The following is a 20,532-nucleotide window of genomic DNA, read 5'->3' as shown; positions in this document are numbered from 1 at the left end:
ATGGTGCATCCGGATATGTTTTCCAAAGCTGCTGTAAGTAATGATACAAAACCTGATAAAGCGAAGGATGGAGTTAAACCGAATGAGGTGAAGGAAGATGTTAAATCGGATGCGGTGAAGGAAGATGTTAGTCTGGTTGATGTCGAGATATATGTATGTCAACAGTTTACAAATGAAAAATTGTTTATTGCTCGTGAACATATGCTTAAATGGGTACACATGGTGGATGGGAAATTGGAGTGTGACATTGTAATCGGAAGGTCCGACTCTAGTAGAAGGAAAGCATTTGTAACCATGAGATGCGAGAGAAGTGACACGTATGTTCCACTGATTCGAAAGTTGAAATGTGATGATACCAGATTAAGAAAATGTAAGTGCATGTTTAAACTTTGCGGACACCGTAAGACAGATGATACATGAAAATTTAATGTGACTTCTGGTTTACATAATCATGCCTTGTAATGCAAGCTAGCCGGTCATTCCATCGCATGTCGCCTTAAACCGAAGGAGAATGAAATTGTTTCAGACGTGCCTTTAATTAGCGTGGCGCCTAAAGACATACTCGTAGATTTGAAACGGAAAAAACTGGAAATGTTTCAAATATCAAGCTGGTATATAATGCGTCTTAACGAAAAAATTTGGCGATAAGAGGTCTAAGATCTGAAATGCAATAAATTTTGAAGTTTTTGGATGACAACCACTATGTTTTTAGGTACAGAGTTTGTGAGGATAAATTCATTGTTCGTGACATATTTTGGACTCATCCCAAAAGTATAAAGTTGTTCAACATATTTTCCACCGTCCTTATGATTGATTCAACGTATAAGACCAACAAGTATAGGGTTCCGCTTCTAGAAATTGTTGGTGTTACATCTACAGAGAAGACTTTTTCAGTGGGGTTTGCATTTTTGGAATCCGAAAAAGAAGACAACGTTACATGGGCATTGGAAATGTCCAACACCTTATTGAAGGACCAAGAAAACACGTTGAAGGCAATTGTCACAGATTAAGACACCATACTGACGAATTCAGTTGCAAAGGTGTTTCCTACATATTACTCATTACTTTGTCAATATCACATAACAAAAATATGGGAAGTAGATTCAAACTTGCGGTTGACACCAAACAAATCAAGGGAGAAGACGAAAAAAATGGTCAAACCAGGTGTGATGGTGGAAAAGATAATGGATGCATGAACTGGTATATTAAACTTATCCACAAAAGACTTGTATGCTGCCTCTGTAATGCATTTTAGGAGTGTGTGTTCTAAATATCCAGATTTCCTGAAATACATTGAGAGTATTATTCTTGGCTAATTGAAGGAGAAGATTGTTTGTGCTTGGATCGATCAGGTTAGACACCTCAGAAACACAACAACCAACAGAGTCGAGTCTGCACATTCGCCATTGAAGAAATGGTTAGGTGATAATAAGGGTGATTTTTATAGAGAGTGGGATGTTGTATGCTCCAAAACCAACATAATGAAATACAAACAATTTTTGGTCAGAGCATTACCGTGTTAGAACAAAAATTCAAAGATAACACCCTCTATTCGTAGTTGATTGGCAATGCCTCTCGGGAAGGATTACATTTTATTTTCACAAAGCGAAGCGAGCCGAGAAGATAGGTTGAAACAGCTCTAATTGTGGATGTACTCTTAGGAAGACTTACGGTCTTCCATGTGTGTATCTTATTTCCAAAACGATGAAGCTTCATTTCCGGATACGCATGGATAAAATCTACAATCATTGGAAAAGACTCCGATTTCAACTAGCTTTGACTTTTCAGAGTCAAACTTATCATTGAATCTAACATGAATTGATTCTTCAAAAACACATGTTTCAGTTTTGTATACTCTATAGCCTTTTTAGCGTTCAGAGTATCCTAACATGATACATTTATCTGCTTTAGAATCAAACTTTTTAAGATTCTCCTTAGTGTTCAGAATGAAACAATTACATCCAAATGGATGAAAATATAAAATGTTGGATTTATTATTCTTCCACAATTCATAAGAAGTCTTACCCATAATAGGTCTGATAGAGACTCTATTATGAATATAACAAGTTGTGTTAACTGCCTCTACCAAGAAGTGCTTTGCCATGTTAATCTCATTGATCATGGTTCTGACCATCTCTTGAAGATTCCTATTCTTCCTCTCTACAATTCCATTTTTCTATGGAGTTCTAGGGCAGGAGAAATTTTGGGAAATGCCATTCTCATCAAATAGCTTCTCAAACTGTTTGTTTTCAAACTCGCCACCATGATCACTTCTAACTTTGACAATTTTAGAGTTCTTCTCATTTTGCACTTGAGTACAGAAGGTAGTGAACACAAAATGTGACTCACTCTTGTGTTTTAGAAATTTAACCCAAATCCATCTACTGTAGTCATCAACAATGACTAATCCATACTTCTTACCATTAACAGAATAAATTATCACTGGTCCAAACAAGTCAATGTGCACAAGCTCCAGAGGCCTAAAGGTAGAAAGAACATTCTTTGCTTTAAAAGAACTTTTAAAAATCTTGCCATTTTGACTTGACAAAGAGCCTTTGAAGATAAATTCAAATTAGGAAAACCTATGATTAAATTAAGCTTGTTCAATTGAGAAATATTTCTCATACTAACATGGTCCAATCATCTATGCTACATCCATTGCTCTTCATTAACAAACATAAGACATTTTAAATTTTTCTCTTTAAGATAAAAAATTCTAATCTTATAGATGTTCTTCTTCCTATTTACATTGAATAGGATAGAGCTATTCTTCTGACTAACACTTTTACAGGATTTTTGATTAAAGATAATAGCATAACCATTAGCTTGCTCTTCTTCGGAGTCATCTTCTGAAGAGTAAGAATCATCCTAGGTTGACATAAGCCATCTCTTCTTGCCTTTCAAAGCTCTCTTCTTGGGTTTTTCCTTTTTGAGGTTTGGTCAATCGTTCTTGTAGTAACTTAACTCTTTGCACTCGTAGAAAGTGACATCTTTGTTGTTATTAGACTTCTTTAGTCTAGAAGTAGACTCGAAGCGACCACCTGTCCTTCTTGATCCTCTGAACTTGTTGTCTTGCTTCCTCTTCCAGAGTTGGTTTACCCTTCTGGAAAGAAGCGATAACTCATCTTCATTAAAATATTCTTCAGATTCTTCCTCCTCTTCAGCTTAAAGAGCTTTAGTCTTCTTAGACTTTCTGGCACATTTTAGAGCAACCGATTTACCTCTATTTTACGACTTCTTAAAGAACTAATAATTTCTTTAATAGAAGTATTGTTCAGATCTTTGGCAAGTTTCAGTGCAGTTACCATCGACCTCTATCTTGTTGGCAACTTCTGATAATATTCTTCACGTGATCTGAAGTTGGATACATTTTGTTCAAAACCTTTAGTCCCGCAACAAGAGGCTGAAACCTTGAGAACATGTTCTCAATAGTTTCATCATCTTCCATCTTGAAGGCTTCATATTTTTGAGTCAAGGAAAGCGCCTTGGTCTCCTTTACTTAAGCGTTACCCTCATGAGTCATTCTCAAAGAATCAAATATAGACTTAACAGAGTCTCTATTTGTTATATTTTCATACTCGGTATAAGAAATCACATTCAAAAGAATGGTTCTAGATTTATGATGATTCTTATACTCTTTCTTTTGTTGATTGTTCATACTTCTTCTTTCGATCTTGTTTCCACTAGTATCCACAGGATATTCGTAGCCATCTACTACCATATCCCATAGATCAATATCGTGACCAAGAAATAAACTTTTTATTCTGTCCTTCTAGTAATCAAATCTTTCTCCATCAAAGATTAGAGATTTGGCGTTATAACGATCTCTTTCATTGATAACTGATGGCGGTGGTGGTGGAATGGCCATTGTGTTTCATAGAAAATTATGGATCTTTATCTGACACGGTTAAGTGTTTGATAACAATCAATACCAGAACCGGAGCTCTGATACCAATTAAAGGTGTGAGAAACACAAGAAAGGGGGGTTTGAATTGAGTTTCAAGGTTAAAAATAAATTCTTCCCAATTCAAAAGCAAAGAACACAAGAACAAAAATAAATGACACAATTATTTTTATCCTGGTTCACTATTGACGAAGTTAATCCGATCCACCCGCCAAGGTGATTTTGCCTTCTCAAATAAGGACTTAATCCACTATAAACGAACTGATTATAGAACCATAACGAAGAATAATTTTTAGTGTTGTAAACCACAAAGACTATCCGTCAATGTCTTCTTGAGAAAATTTGACTATACCCTAGTCTCTCAAGAAACTATCAACTTACAAGTTGAAATACAATGAGTTGTGTTTACAAGGTTGCTTCTTGAAAGCATATTACACAAGTTTAAATACAATCAAATATCACAAAAATGTTAATAGCAAGTATATGAACAAAAGCTCATTTACTGCAAGTTTACGAACAAAAGTTCACTTTCTTTTACAAAACTGTACAAAGAATATATCAGAGAGATTTGAGCAGCATTTCAGGGTAAGTTTTTTAGAGTATCATTCACTTTAATTCTTCTTATCCTCAATCTTCCAGGTCTTTCTTTTATAGCAAAAAAAGTATGTTGAAGGATAGAATAAGAATACTTAATTCTAGTTGTTTTGTCCACAATGCCCAGTGAGGGAGTGTTTGATAACATATTACCATAGTACAGTCCTTGCACCACCTTATCTGGGTAGTGGAAACATATGTACGTTGTATTATTTCCTCATGCAAATCAATTTTAATCTTATCTTCTAATCTTCAAAGGTTTCTGATAGTTGATGATGAAGCATGTTTAAAAGGACCAAAACTTGAATCTTCAGAACCTAATTCATCAGTCTTCAGAACTTGTTCATCCAGAACCTTGTTTTTAGAGTCTTCAGCACTTGGTCTTTAGAATCTTTTTTTCAGAATCTTTAGAACTTGTTACTTCAGAACCCTGCCTTTAGAATCTTTAGAACTTGGACAACAGAATCACAGAGCTAAAGAAGTCTTCAGAAGCTCTTCCACAAGAGTCACGATCAGAAGCTCTATCACTAACATTCATTAAAACCGTTTTAATAGAAGCATTTTGGAACTCGAATAGGTCATTGTAAACACGACTGGTTTCTTCCAAAATCAGAGTGTGTTGAGTCTAGAGCATGATGGCGTTACACGCCTTATCTTTAGACTCCGAACTTGTTAGCAAAAGCCACACACTAGATATAAATCGTTAGAGTACTAAATTGTTCTATAGTATATCATGTAATGTTATCATCAAAATATAAGGCCAGATGCATAACTAAGTTTTGTTCTTATAGGACTCACTCACTAAAAGTTAAAGGAATGTGTTTGGTAACATTCAAACATATCATGTTGTAAGATGATATCTAAGGTTTCTATTAATATAACACGATAGAACCTTCCCTTCCCTCCATTTAGTAACTTTAAAAATCCCCAAAATACCATAAACTCCCTTTGGTCATTCTCACACCTTCACCATTTTCTTTGTCGCTCTCACTCCTACTCAAAAGTCTTTCACTCAGAACCCTAACTCTTTCACTCTCACCTCACATTTAAAATCAAATTCCATTGTTCCTTGCATTATGTTGTTGGATTTGAGGAAAGATGGTGACCTTGCTTACTTCCTCGCTTTATATTTGGTTAACAACAAACTCATATATATATATATATATATATATATATATATATTTGTTTTTATTTAATAAATTTATCTCCATTTCATTTTTATAGAATTGTTTTGTTATATTTGGTGTTTTTGTTAGGAGGTTTTTTGTTTCCGCGCATCAAAATGATAACTTTTGGAGACACCATTTGAATGATATATTCCGTAAAATGAAAAAATGTTGTAATTTTTGTTATATTCTTATTTTTCCATGTATCTTTGACACCCATTTAGTTGTTTATTAACATATAACTATCAAAAAATAATTGATGAACGATAAAGGTATATGCATGATAGAGTATCACAACATTCCTCCTTACGTAGAGGTAAAGGTAATTCGCCGATGGCCCAAACAACACCGTTTGAAGTAGGGAAAAGATCTAACAATTTTTTTGAACCATCACCATATAGTCACAGTTCTTGGTTTCATGAAAGGCCCCAAACTTGTGCTTATCCCCATGTACCTATTCCCACACTTGATATATTTCCCAAAAGTATACCAGACACGTCACTTCTTCCGCTATATGCAGACCATGTTGCTCATTACATTTAGAACGAATAGGTAAATACTATATTTAATTATTATTTATCATATTCATATTGATATTAAATGTCTGATCTTGACTACATTCACAAATTCATTTTTGTAGTTCTGTGAGACAATGAAGTGTATCAACCAAGGTAGGAAGATAACATGTATGGTACAATTTGATGCTTCATGGTTTCAGAAAGTATTAATACCATTCAGAATAAATGATGTTGCTAGGATTGGTTTTTAATTCATCGACCACGGAATTCTGCCTTCTTTTATTGAAAGATGACACTTAAAGATATTTCTTTAATCTACTCTTTCTTAAGGTGAGTATAACTTTGGAAGATGTATATTTTTTTCTGCATCTGCCTATCAGAGGCCAATTATTTGACCATTTTTCGAACCATAGGCCTGAAGCAGTAGATTTAATTGCAGTTCTATGTGATGTGTAGGTAAATGCATTCCACTGGTTTTGGTGATGACAACTAAACAAGAAAGAAATATATAAAGTATCATTAGTCAATAAGTAAGCACAAGATAAAATGTTCAAGTTTCAGTTGAAACAACCAAACAAAGATACAGAAAGTTATCAAAGGAACTTGAAGTTATAAAGATGTGAACCCGAAGTTGTGAAGTTGTCAAAGCTTGTTAGATCATGTGCTTAGAATTTTATCTTGCTTTTGATTAGTTAATTGTAAATAAAGCAAGAATAGGTCTTGAAGTACTAAGATAATACGCGCACGCACACGCACACACAAAAGTATTTCAAACTTCTTATCTTTTTGATAAAAATTTCTTAAAACAAATACGAAAAAAATGCTTAAATAATTAAGAAGCTTGTTTGTCAATTAGGAAGACAAAATACATTGGTTAATTGATCAAAAATTTTTCTAATCAACTAAATAAAACCGTAATGCCTCCTAATTGATTAAGGAGGCTTGTAATAGGTTAAGTGATGTCGAAATTCAAAGTTTTCTTTTTTTGGATGGAGCTAATAGGTTAAGACATGTTTTTAGTGGATAAATAGTTTGAAAATCCCATGGATTATTTTCTCTTTGAGCTAGATTTTTCTTATATAAAGAAGAATCCTCATGATTAAATACACAACTTTCTTGAATAAAACTCCTCTCCTATTTTTTTTACTCATTCTTTTATAAAGTTCTTTTTCACTAGAATTGCCTTAGAGCCAATAAAGTGAAAAGTTTCATCTAAAACCGTGTTGTTGTTGTGCTATAATTGTTTATTCAAGAATTTACTTCTATTGGGATATTTTGTAATTGATTTGAAGGTTGCAAGACAAACTTGTAAAAAATCTTCATGTAAGGTTGTTGAGTTAAACCTGCATAAAAGCTCTAGGTATTTTTGTTTAAGGTTGTTGAGTTGAATCTGTATTAAAGCTCAAGATTGTTTGTGTAAGGTTGTTGGGATGATCTGGTGCAAAAGCTCAAGTTTTTTCATAAAATGTTATTGGACTGAGCTTGTGCAAAAGCTCAAGTGTTTTTAATGGAAATCTTAAGGAATGGATCAAATTGATGCAATATTATAAGGGCTTCCAGAGGAGTACAGCCCCTTCATTATGATTATCTATAGAAAATGAGAATGAAAAAATATCTATGATGTTGAAGCCCTCTTATATGTCCAAGAGGATCAATTGGATAAGTACATGCAGGAGTTGACCTCCCTTAGTGCAACTACAAATGTAGCGCAAGGCTTACTTAACTCAGAATTTATCAAACATGGTGCCTCTAATGCCAATGGTCATCATTATTTTTATGGCAGAGGAAGGAACACACATGGCATAGGTCGTGGTAGGAAAACTTACACTACTAGAAACATGCCTACATGTCAATTGTGCAACATGTATTGCCATTATGTTTATGAATGTTGGTACATGTTTGATGAGAATTGTGAACCTGATAATCATAAGTCTCAGTCCAAAGGATCGACAACAACTCAACTGGTACTCAAAGCTCCCACACTCCTATATCACATGCTCCACAAGCAACAATTCACTTAACACATCATAACTCATTGGTAATTCCTCAAGATCTCGAGTCACATATCTGGTTTACAAACTCAGGTGTATCTCATCATATTACATGTAGCAATAGGAATTTACAACATATTTACTCTTGTGCAGGGCCAAACAAAAAGGTAGTTGGTAATGGACATAGTCTAGAGGTCAAAACAGCTGATCATTCTTAAGTTTTCTCTAATCTTGTGTAAAATTATTTGTTGAATCTAACTGATATACTACACGTGCCATCCATTACTAGGAATTTAATATCTGTTTCCAAGCTTGCTAGGGATAACATCGTCTTTTTTTAGTTTCATTATAAAAAGTGTTTCATTAAATCTCAAGCATCTAATGTGGTGCTACTTTAAGGATTCCTAGATGAAAGTGGTTTGTATTGCTTCACCAGCCTTGATTTAGAACCTTCAAGAAATTACTTGAGGCATAAGTTATAAAGTTAATGCCCCAACTGTCAATCACACTTTAGCTACTCATATTCATAATAAAATTCAATATGTACATACAATTGTTAGTCCAAATGTCTGGTCTATATGACATGCTATATAGGACATACCAACCCTAGAGCTCTAAAGAGTATATCTCAATTGAGTAATATCCCTAAAAACACTAAAAACGTTATTGATTTTTGCAATTCATATTGCGTTGGTGAATCCCACAAGTTATTTTCTCTTTGGTATAATACCAATTACACACATTTGTTTGAACTAGTTCACACTGACCTATGAAGATCCTCACTATCACCCTCAAGTAGTGGTTACAACTACTATATTGCATTTGTGGATGCTTTTTTCAAGTACACTTGGATATACATGCTCAAGCAGAAAAGTGATGCAATCTCTACCTTCAAATTGTTTCAAAGATATATTCAAACACAATTTCAAGCCAAGACCAAGGCCACTCATTCTGATTTTGGAGGAGAATTCAAAGCCTTCACCAAAATACTTCGGGAGCAAAGCATCATGCATAGGCTAACATGTCCTCACAATTCCCATCAAAATAAAATAGTTGAGAGGAAGCATAAACAAATAGTTGAAATGGGACTACTTGATTATGCTTCATTACCTCTCACCTTTTGGGATCACAATTTTACCATTGCATTTTACTTGCTCAATAGACTACTTGATTATGCTTCATTACATATCACCTTTTGGGTATACATGCTTTCCATTCTTGAGGCATTACAACAAGCATAAATTGGAATTCAGGAGCACTGAGTGTGTATATTTGAGGGTGTCTCCTACACACAAGGACCATAAATGTACCAATTTAGAGGGAAGAATCTTTATCTCCAAAGATGTAGTGTTTAATGAAAATGATTTCCATTCAAGAATGGCTTTCAAATAGGTGAATATTCATGTTTCACCTCACAAATTCATCAGGTTCAGTGTCCCAACATTCTTCTATAAACCACACCTGCACCTAAAATATGTATACATACTCTAAGCCCTCATACTTTCACTTGCGATTTGGAAGTAAAAAGGTAAGCTCCTATGTGTATTGTGTGGTCCCAACCTTGTGCCATGTAGCTTGAAGAAACAAGTGTTTGTCGCAAGGTCAAGCACATAAGTTGAATATCGAACATTGGCACACACCACATTGTAATTACTTTGGCCGAAATCTATCCTTTATGAGCTACACATCGAGTACCTCGGGCCTACTCAGTTGTGTGATAACCTCAATTCTCTATTGCTTTTCAATAACCCGATTCTCCATGCAAGAACAAAGTACATTGAACTAGATATACATTTTGCTAGGGAAAGTCGTAGCCAATCATTTATATATTCAATATGTACCGGCTCATGCCCAACTAGCTGATGCACTCACCAAACCACCCCAACAACTTTACTCACTAATTTTTAAACAATTTCAAAGTAATTTTGCTCACACCACCATGATCTTGTGAGAGTATATTAGAAGAATGCAAGTATGTGTATAATGATGTATTATGCATGAGTATGTTAAGAAATGTGCATGATTATGCTAGGCTGGTTAGTTAGGTGAATAACTAATTTTGAGTTACAACCAGATTAAGTGTTCATATTGTATATAAGAATGAAGACTCTTACAATTAAAATTAACACAAATGAATATACAAAGCAAGCAAAGCTTGCATAGTGTTTATGAAACGCACTCTCTCTTTTTCATGAAACAATTGAAAGAGAGCATTAAGAAAAGTGATCTCAGAAAATAAATTGTGTTGCATTTCTTGGAGTAAATGAGTTGTTGATGTCTACTTGTTTGAATTTATTTAGAGGATCTTTTAGCAAACAAGACGATGGGAGAGAAAGTCTAACCTCTCTCCTAGTTACTTCTTCATCATTCAAATGGCATTTTCAACTACAAGTAAGACTCATGAAGCATGGACAAGGGTTACCCGCAAAAATAACAAAATATTCTCTGAAGGTAGAGTAGATGCTAAGAAGAAGGAAGTCGTCAAGGGTGTTCGTCTCTCAACCTCCTTTTTCTTCATTGAGTTTCATGAAGGTCTGAGGGCTAAAGACCTTTACTCTCACTCTGAAGCGCTAGGAGACATTGATGAGGTAATCATTCCGTCCAGGAGGATAAAAAGGGAAGAAATTCAGTTTCGTTCGCTTCTACAATGTTAGTGACGTGAATATCATGGCTAACAAGCTTGATAACCTGTTTATTGAGGGAAGGAAGCTTTTTGCCAATGTGCAAAAGTTTCATAGGGGCGATTCACCTTCAAAAAGGAATGGTGTGAGGGGGAAGCATGTTAGGTTTAAGGAGGAGAAGCACGTTGAGAATATCAAAAACCGCTTTTACTCTGGTCCAAGATCGAGGGGTGACCGCACGGAGGGTGATGTAGGGTTGTCTTATGCGGAGGTTACAAGACGCAACGGAAACGGCGACCATAACTCTCTTCCAGTTAAAACCTCATCGTTTCACTTAAAATTTCAGGCTAGGGAAGACGTGCTATCCAGATTTGAGAAGGCTTACGTGGGCATTACGGAAAATCTGGTCTAACTTATAGCATGCAACAAATTTTCCACTCGGAGGGGTTCTTTTCTATCAAAGTTACTCCATTGGGGGCCTACATGTGGTTACTTGAAGATTTAGAACCTGGTGAACTTGAAGCCCTTACAGGAGAAGGTTCAGACTAGCTTAATCAATGGTTTAAAGAGGTAAGGAGATGGAATGCGACTGACGTGGATCCCGTAAGAGTTACCTGGCTGAGATGTTATGGGATCCCATGTCAAGTGTGGAACCCTAGATTCTTCGAGTTCCTCTCTTCCACCATTGGCACCCTTATCTGCTGCGACGACAACACTAGCAACCAATCGAGGATGGACATAGCAAGACTTATGACCCGTACGAACTGTGCCCCAGTGATTAATGAAGTGCTCAACATTAATATTAACGACAATGTGTTTCGAATTAAGATTATGGAGGAAGCTCAAGGTCCCTCTAGTGTGTTGAGCGGCCCGTCTCAGAAGAAATCGTCTGATTCTGTTGCTCCATACTTTGATGAATCTTCAAGCTCTTGGGAGGATGACAGTGGTTCCCTTGTTCCAGATTCTCATCAAGACGAAGTCGTTGGCACGGATAACGAAGATCCTTTGTCTTACACAAAGGTCAATGTTGACAACACAATGGTGCTTCCCGAGAACAATGATATTTCTTTGCTAGAGTGTAATTTTCACCTTTCTGCTGCAGAAAAAGCTGGCTCAGACTTTGTTCACAAGGAAGGCAATATTTTGGAGAGGACAGATGATAGGTTACATAGTTGCAGTCCTATGTTATCTTGTCATGCCGCATTGGAGGTTGTTCCTTTTTCATCCGACATTTTGCCTTTAGGCTCCCGAGAATTGGACAAGGGACATTCATCCGTGGACCTTGACAAAGGGCTCCAGACTGGGCCTGTCTTAGAGCCTGTTGCACCCGTTGGCCCAATTTCTTTTGATGATGCTTGTAAAGTAATCAAAAGGCCTAAGAAAAACAGGAAAAAAATTAGAGTGGATATTGACTTGGGGGAAATGGTTGAATCTAAGGCTTCCTATTTTGACTGCCTTCAAAGAAAGAAATCTCTACCTATTACCTGTTCAGTCAACATCTCAAACTCTTCCTCTTCGGGCAAAAACCCAAGGGAGCAGACCTCAGTTAACTCTGAAAGGAGCGACCGATTCTCAGGTGGTGCGGTTATGTGCTGCGGTTCCATCTTTGACTCTGATCTAATACACTGCAAGAAGATATTCTGGAACAACAAGGAGTCTAAGGTGGGAAGAGCGGTTTGGGAATCATTTTCAAACCCGGGGTTAGTTAGCAAGGACAACAAGGAGAACTCGATTAAATTGATTGAGGCAATGGAGCTTAGAGACAAAGAGGGCAAAATACTGAGGGAGGTGAAAAACTATAGGTTCCCATGAATATTATTTCCTTAAACATTAGAGGAGGTGGAAGCAAAATCAAGAGGAAGAGGATTGGTTTCTTCATTCAATCTGGTAATGTTGATTTATGTTTCATTCAAGAGGTCAAACTGAGTTCTTTTGATTGTGATATTGCGGCGGAATTTTGGGGAAATAGGAACGTCGACTATACGTTTTGCGGGGCTACTGGTGCTTTTGGAGGTATGGTTATTCTCTGGAGAAAAGATCCCTTAACCCTGAATCACAACTTTATTGGTGAAGGTTTCGTGGGTCTGAACGCTTATTGGAAGGGTGCTTGCTACAACTTCGTGAACATTTATGCTTCTTGCTCTTATGCTAAAAGGAGGATTATGTGGAAGGAGTTGATCCATAGAAGAAGGTCAGTTACGGGGGAAGATTGGTGCCTCGGAGGTGATTTCAATTCTGTTTGTTACAAGGACGAGAGACTAGGTCTTGGATCGGGAAACTGATCTAATGAAATCGAAGCCTTCAAGGGCTTCATTGATAACATGGAGCTTATCGACCTGCCTACTATTGGGTCTCATTTCACCTGGTTCAGCCGTAGCAGGACTTCTATGAGCCGCCTAGACAGATTCCTGCTAACAGACAATATGGTGAGCAACTGGAACATTTGTGGCCAATGGATTGGGAAGCGTGATATCTCAGACCATAGCCCTATTTGGATAATATGCAGCAACCTCGATTGGGGACCTAAACCATTCCGTTTCAACAACTGCTGGTTAAAACATATTGATTTTTTCTCGTTTGCGAAGACGGTTTGGCAGAGCTGCGAGGTCTCCGGGAGAGGGGATTATATCCTGAACGAAAAACTGAAAGCTCTCAAATCTAGCCTTAGGAATTTGAACAAAGAAGTTTTTAGCTGGATTGACTTGAAAGTGGAGGACTGCATAACAAATTTGAACAACCTTGATAAGCTGTTAGTCGAAAATCATGGCGGTAATATTAGCGTGCTAGCCTCATACAGAGAAAAGGCTATCAAAGACATGTGGAAGAATTTAGACATCAAGGAGAGTTTTTTGAAGCAGAAGTCAAGACAATCGTGGCTAAAGGAGGGTGACCGCAATTCCAATTTCTTTCACAATGTTATGAAAGATCGTCAAAGACATAACTTCATTAATTCCATTGATACTCTTCTTGGCATTGTGGAAGATGTAGAAGGTATTAAACTGACTTTCGTTAACGACTTCCATGCTATGGCCAAATTGATTAAAGGTTGCACTGCTTCTTTTCTCGCGCTTATCCTGAAAGTTAAAAATCCTTAGTCTCTTTCCGAATACCGTCCAATCTGCTTAGTAGGATGTCTCCAAAAGATCTTGTCAAAAATCCTTGCATCAAGACTCAAGAACGTGATCGGGAAGTTGGTTTCTATCGAATAGTCAGCTTTTATCATAGGAAGAAACATATATGACGTAGCTTTAATGGTGAATGAAATTATCGATATGTCTAAAAGAGATAAGAGCCAATTCTTTGTTTTGAAGATTGATTTTGAAAAATCATTTGACACAGTTAGCTGGAATTATTTAAGATTCATTTTGCGAATAATGGGATTCGGAGATAAGTGGCTCAAATGGATGGAGGCTTGCGTTTTCACCAGCTCAATGTCAGTTATGGTTAATGGCAGCGTTACAAAGGATTTCCCTGTGGAAAAGGGGCTTAGACAGGGAGATCCCTTATCTTCCTTTCTATTCGTCTTGGCAATGGAGGGACTAACTAGAATGGTGAAAAGAGCAACGGAAATTGGAGACTATTCAAGGTTCTTCGTTAACAATGAAGTTCAAGTGGATATCCTTCAGTTCGCCGACGACACAATCATTCTAGGAAATGGTGACAACAACAACCTTTGGAGTCTTAAAGCAATTTTTAGGTGCTTTGAGTTAATGTTGGGGTTGCGCGTTAATTTCCAACAAAGCAACATTTATGGGATTAATATGAGTGAATGGAGCTGGTCATACGCTTCGTCTTTTCTGGCCTCCAGTATTGATTGTTTCCCTTGTAAATTCTTTGGAATAATGATTGGTGACAGTCCAAGGAAAGCCTCAATGTGGAAAGCTTTGGTGAAGAAATTGCATAACAAACTTTCTTCGTGGAAAAGCAAACTGCTCTCTATAGGTGGTCGCGTCGTGATAATTAACGCAGTGCTGAACGCTATGCCGGTTTATTCATTGTCTTTCTACAAAGCTCCTACGCAGATTTTAAAAGAGATAAGAAGAATCTAAAACAACTTTCTTTGGAGGGGTACTGCGAACAACCGCACGATTCATTGGGTCAACTGGGATACCGTTTGCAGTCCGGCAAATTGTGGCGGTCTCGAAATCAAAAACATTTCGTTGTTCAATAAATCCCTTCTGCTGAAATGGAAGTGGAGGATTATAAGGAATAGAAAGGCTATTTGGACTGGTTTACTTCGGCACCGTTACGGAAATCCAGAAGCGAAAATGTTCTCCTGCACTAAGGACGTGATCAACAATAATGACTCCATCTGGTGGGGAGACCTTATGTTGGTGGACAGCCCGGTCGATAACAATATTAACTCTTTTTCTTCTAATATTTTTTGCAGGATTCTCAATGGAAGGCTCACTTCCTTCTAGTACAGCCTCTGGTTGAGACCTCAATCGTTGAAGACCGCTTCCCCGAAAATATTCAATCTCGCTAGAAATCCCATTGGAACCGTGGCAGACATCATGGAGCAACAAGGAGCTGATTGGAGGAGTATGGTTCTTAAAGACGGGACGCGTTTGGATGTCGATACTCAGTTTATCGCGAATGAATTTTTTAACCTAGTTACTGCTGGTTTTTCTCGCGTTTGGATGTTGATACTCAGTTTATCGTGAATGAATTTTTTAACCTAGTTACTGCTGGTTTTTCTTCACAGGTTGGTACTAACGAGTTCTCTTGGGCTGCAACCCCCGAAGGTAATTTCTTCGTGAAGTCCAGCTACAACCTTATCTCTAAGGTCGATTCTCTCCTCTTTTGGTCCTCCGAAATCAAAACGGCGCTCGCTTTTTTATGGGACTTAAAGGCTCCTTCAAGAATCCTCATCTTCGGTTGGCGTCTCATTATTAACAAGCTACCCACAGGCGACCAACTATCAAAGAGGAGTTATTCACTTGAGCTCTGATAAGTGCTGCGTTTTTTGTTTCTCCGAAGACGAAAAGGTATCCCATTTATTTGACTCCTGTTCATCTCTTCCCGTATATGGAAAGCCGTTGCAAACTAGATGGGCGATAAGGTTACTCTGCCATTAAATCTTCTCACCAATTTTCTTTTGCACTTTCACTCCGTGAAGCCCTCCTTTCGCTCCGTCGTGGGTCTGATTTGGCTAGCCACTACTTGGAATTTATGGCTTTTCCGCAACGAAATTCTGTTTAGGGATAGGGTGTTTAGCTTTGACGAATGCCTTAATTCTATCAAATTTTTGTCTTGGAGGTGGTTATCCTTATGTCACGACAAAAATAATTATTCTTTTCTAGAATGGCTCTCCTCCCCCATTGATTGTCTCTAGGGTGTGTCCCTTTGTACTAGGGTTCGAGTAATCCCTAATACTCGTTTTTTGAATTCCGTTGCCTATTAAAAAAAATTATTCAGAGATTTAGACTTTAAATTCAGTATTAAAAATACATGTATTAAATTTCTTGAGAAAGAAATGTTTGTCATCTATATTATGCTGCTTTCTTATTAAAAAATAATTATAATTTCTGCAATTGTACATAGATTATAACTAATTATACAAAATAAAATAAAATAATATTGTAGTGATATATATATATATATATATATATATATATATATATATATATATATATATATATATATATATATATATATATATACTCCATTTTAATATTTATAAAATGACCATAAATTCTATATATACTCCATTTTAATATTTATAAAGATAGAAAGCACAAAAATATGATATTTTGAAGGATATGAACGTGACTGTTTTGTCTCTTTTCTTTTGTTGTGTTTCCATTGTTATTCATGCTTAAATTTCTGCTTGCTATTAGAACTGCTCATAATAAAAGCTGACAAAGTTAAAATGTTACTACATTAGAAACTCTTTAAATTAATAATGCCAGGACTGGAGAAATTTATTAATTTAGAAAGTTATTAATTTATCGATAAATTAATAATTATTAATTTAAAGAGTTTTTAAGTAATCATACCGTACATGTCAAACAAAAAAGCAAATTAGTCTATGCTTCGTAGAATTACGTTGCAGCGTACCTTGGGACTCAATGTAAATTAGTAACTGCTGTGTTCATATCCATTGGAAATCAATAATGACTTTTGAAATATAATAAATGTAAACAAGAGGAACAAATGTGTTCAGTGTATTCTTAAAGGAAAACAAACAACTATTGAATCATATTTCAATATAGTGTAATATATTTTTTCCAGTTTCTATGAATTATTAATTTATGATTTTCTTGGGACCGAAAATTATAAAGGGATCTCCCCAAAAATTATTATCTTATTATTTTATTGAGTTTGTCAATTTTTTATATTGGCCCAAGTCGGGACTGGACAAATTTATTATTTTAGAGAGTTTATTAATTTACCAAATATTAATGCAAAGAGTTTCTATTGTATTAGTTTACAAAGATGACTTTGCAATTTTAGCTTTTGCTTAAATAAAATAAATTAGAACACAAATATAAATTGGGAAAACCTCAACTTTAAAGCAATTAAAAATATTTACAGCACCCTCACACAAATGATAGTCACTCTCACTCAAAACATATATATATATATATATATATATATATATATATATATATATATATATATATATATATATATATATATATATATATATATATATATATATATATATATATATATATATATATATATATATATATATATATATATATATATATATATATATATATATATATATATATATATATATATATATATAATCAAAACACAAGTTAAACCTATGAATAAAGTAAACAGATTAATGTGAGTAACAAATCATGTAGACATGTTAAGTCACACTAATGAAAAATCAAACCATCATCACACATACATGACTTAGAAGCAAAACCAAGAATCCAAATTACAAGGCCATGCACAAGAATAGTTGTTAATATGTGTTTACTACATCATCATGTCCCTAACTTCAAAGGAGTTCTTGTTCTTGACAACGATGTCATACATGTGCATGGACTTGAACCTATTGAAATCCAAAGGGAGAGAGATAAGATGAACTGTGGAGCGTTTGTGGAACTGAAGCAAGTCAGGGTCATCATAGTAACGCTCCCATCCCAAAGAGCTAAGCTTTCGCTCTAGGACGGCGTATGAGGTGATAATCTCATTGCTCGCAATGTGAACCAACACCTTACGCCGTCCGCCTGACCCTTGACGTCCACCCTCCATCGCCTCCGCGCCATCCACTAGACGCACCACGCCGTTCTTGAACACCCAAACCCCTGACATTCTTGGACTAGTACAAGAGAAACAAGAAAGAAGAAACAAGAACAAAGTTTGTGTTTTAAGGTTTTGTGAGGTGGTTGTGTTGAGATGAGTGTGCTATGATAGTTGGAGATGGGTGAATGAGATATTTATAAATGAAATGATGCGTGAGAATGCTCTGAATTTAATTTAAAAAATAATTTTAATATATATATTTAAATATAGTTAAAATTGTTCAAGTTGATAAGGATATAATTAATACTAGAATAGTGTAGTTGAAGTTTCATTGTCTCTAAAACTTTGTTGATATATGAGATTCGAGATGGTTCTCAAATTCGTTTTAGTTGGACGACTTTGATTCTGTCCGAAATAGTAAGTATCAATTTAAATACTTGTCACGTTTGAAGTTTGAAAAATTAGTCTTCGAAACTCAATTCACCTAAAATACATGTAAAAGTGAGAGAGGGAGAGGTTGTTGATTCTCCCTTAACAATTTGGAGAGTCCAAAGAGAATTTTTGTTTTGTTTTGAGAATAATATTTACAACATGCATGCAAAATGAATTACATGAATAATCTAAGATAATGAGGTTAGGGAAACTTTAACCTACGCAAGCAATTGGTTATAAGAAAAGTGAAAGAATGAGTTGTATTTTTTGGATGTGGTTGAGGAATAAAATTGTTTGAGTAGAAAGGAGGATGCTCATGCATTGTAATAATATGCTCTTTTTAAAAAGTTTATCTTAATAGTTTGTGGGGAATTGGATATCTATTATCAACAAATGAATATATAGTTGTGGGTGGGGACATATTATGAAAGGAACATATCTCAATTAATTTTGGTCGTTAATTAGATGTGGAGAATACCAATGTTGATTCTCATTAGGTCGACATTTACATGTGTATGGGGAAGGCTATCCAAGCATTTGTTTTTGATTTTGTTTATGCTGCCTAACTCATTGTGCTAATTTTATACTCTCGGTATACAAGAGTTTCTCTTTGCCTAACTATAATATATATGGAAACATCAATCTCATTGAAAATTTACAAATTGTAATTCACATATAACTTACCAATTAGAAATTTTCAAACTTAAAATCATGTTAAGGATCATCTTTTTATGAGCGGACAATTCAACCATTTGTGTCTAGCTAGTATATGTTGGTTTCATGGGGTAATAATTATGTCAACTTGGATGGGAGGTTGGTTCTTTTGAATCCATTTTTTATTTTTTAAAAATGCATGTGAAAGTTTGATGAGACTTCAGAGACGTTTTTGTTGGGAGAGGACAAGAGGCACTTCAAAGATTGCTCGCTCGGGTATCTTAATGGATGCGTGTAAGTCCAAAGATTGATGGAGGGTTGGGGTTAAGGACTTGTGTCGGTCAATGCGATACTTCTAGGTAAATGGAGATGAAAATTGCTATAAGGAATTGATGTTTGGTTTGATATTCTTTTCACTAGATATGCGAGTGTGATTTTATCTCCCACCTTAGGTTGATTTGGAGGTTTCATATTGTCTTTTTCTTGGTGGAAAGCGATCTCATCACCGTTTTGACCCCCTTAATATTTCCTAATTGGTTTGTAGAGGGTTCGTCTAAGAAGGTGAAAAATGGTCTCTTTGCCTCTTTTAGGGAGGATCCTTGAGTATCTCTTATCTCTTTGTGAGTGTGTTTTATAAGATTTTACCTAATTTCAAGTCAATAGGTAAGAAAGGTTGGGAATATGGATCATATAGTGAACGATATATAGGGTTAAGACTTAAGCTGGAGGGTGATTTTGTTTGTTTGAGAACTCAAGCTTTTGAGTATTTTGGTTTTAACCATCGAGAGTTTTAGATGCTCTTTTGAGGAGTAAGACTAGTGTTGGTCGCTTGGTAAACATATGTTGTACTTGTCAAGGAAGCTTATTTTTCTCTAATTCGTCTGACTTTGCTTTCGGTAAACCTTTTCCCAAATGTTGGTAAGGTCCCGCTTCTTTATCACTTGTGAGGTTGCAACTTCTCTTTGATATAAGCTTTTTAACTGGCTGAGTTGGAATTAGATTTTATCTAAGAAGTTAAAGTGAATTTTAAAGTTAGTGACTTTTATTGATTCCATGCCTAGACTTAGGGCTGAATTTACTTTAGTTTGACATTTAGTAGAGTGTGTCTTGTGGAAATCCTATAGTTATTCATTTTTTCAAGTTTGACATATACCATTGTTAAACTGGTGAAACAAGTTATTATTTTGTCTTGGAAGTGGTTCTTAGTTTCATGCATCTTCTATGAGTTGAGGAATGGCTATATTCGGTGCTTGAGCCAATAACTATTTTGAAGATTTTTTTTCGTTATTTGTGGTGACGTTTTTGGTGGTAGGTCTTTTTGGAGTTCTTCTTCACTTGGCCTCTACTTTTGAGGTTCATAGAAACTCTTATTTTTGTTATGGTTTCTTTTTGTCTCTTCTTTTGAGGTTTTCTTTATCCTACCTTTGCCTTTATATTTCATGA

The 20,532-nt window shown here is 35.6% G+C and overlaps 2 protein-coding genes across 2 annotated transcripts; one reads left to right on the top strand and one right to left on the bottom strand.

Annotated features, from left to right (window-relative positions):
* Positions 1–1,010, top strand: LOC131597852 (uncharacterized). The gene is made up of 3 exons (XM_058870516.1): positions 1–370; positions 473–611; positions 713–1,010. The coding sequence occupies exons 1-3, from the start codon at positions 1–3 to the stop codon at positions 1,008–1,010; spliced, it is 807 nt and encodes a 268-aa protein (XP_058726499.1).
* Positions 1,011–17,564: 16,554 nt separating this feature from the next.
* Positions 17,565–18,191, bottom strand: LOC131599652 (flowering-promoting factor 1-like protein 1). Its single transcript, XM_058871939.1, has one exon. It carries the CDS (start codon positions 18,070–18,072, stop codon positions 17,734–17,736), a length of 339 nt encoding a protein of 112 aa, XP_058727922.1. The 5' UTR covers positions 18,073–18,191; the 3' UTR covers positions 17,565–17,733.
* Between the last annotated feature and the right edge of the window lie 2,341 nt (positions 18,192–20,532).

This window comes from Vicia villosa, linkage group LG4 (genome assembly GCF_029867415.1).
Source record: "Vicia villosa cultivar HV-30 ecotype Madison, WI linkage group LG4, Vvil1.0, whole genome shotgun sequence".
Taxonomy (NCBI): Eukaryota; Viridiplantae; Streptophyta; class Magnoliopsida; order Fabales; family Fabaceae; genus Vicia; species Vicia villosa.
Note: the sequence above shows the minus strand (reverse complement) of the source record. Positions and strands in the feature narration are given on the sequence as shown.

Excerpts from the sequence above, each read along its gene's own strand:
- LOC131597852 (XM_058870516.1), top strand. The coding sequence starts at position 1 with ATGGTGCATCCGGATATGTTTTCCAAAGCTGCTGTAAGTAATGATACA. Across the intron at positions 371-472 it reads TGATACCAGATTAAGAAAAT|CCGGTCATTCCATCGCATGT; the intron begins GTAAGTGCATGT and ends AATGCAAGCTAG. Across the intron at positions 612-712 it reads ATGTTTCAAATATCAAGCTG|GTACAGAGTTTGTGAGGATA; the intron begins GTATATAATGCG and ends CTATGTTTTTAG.
- LOC131599652 (XM_058871939.1), bottom strand. The coding sequence starts at position 18,072 with ATGTCAGGGGTTTGGGTGTTCAAGAACGGCGTGGTGCGTCTAGTGGAT.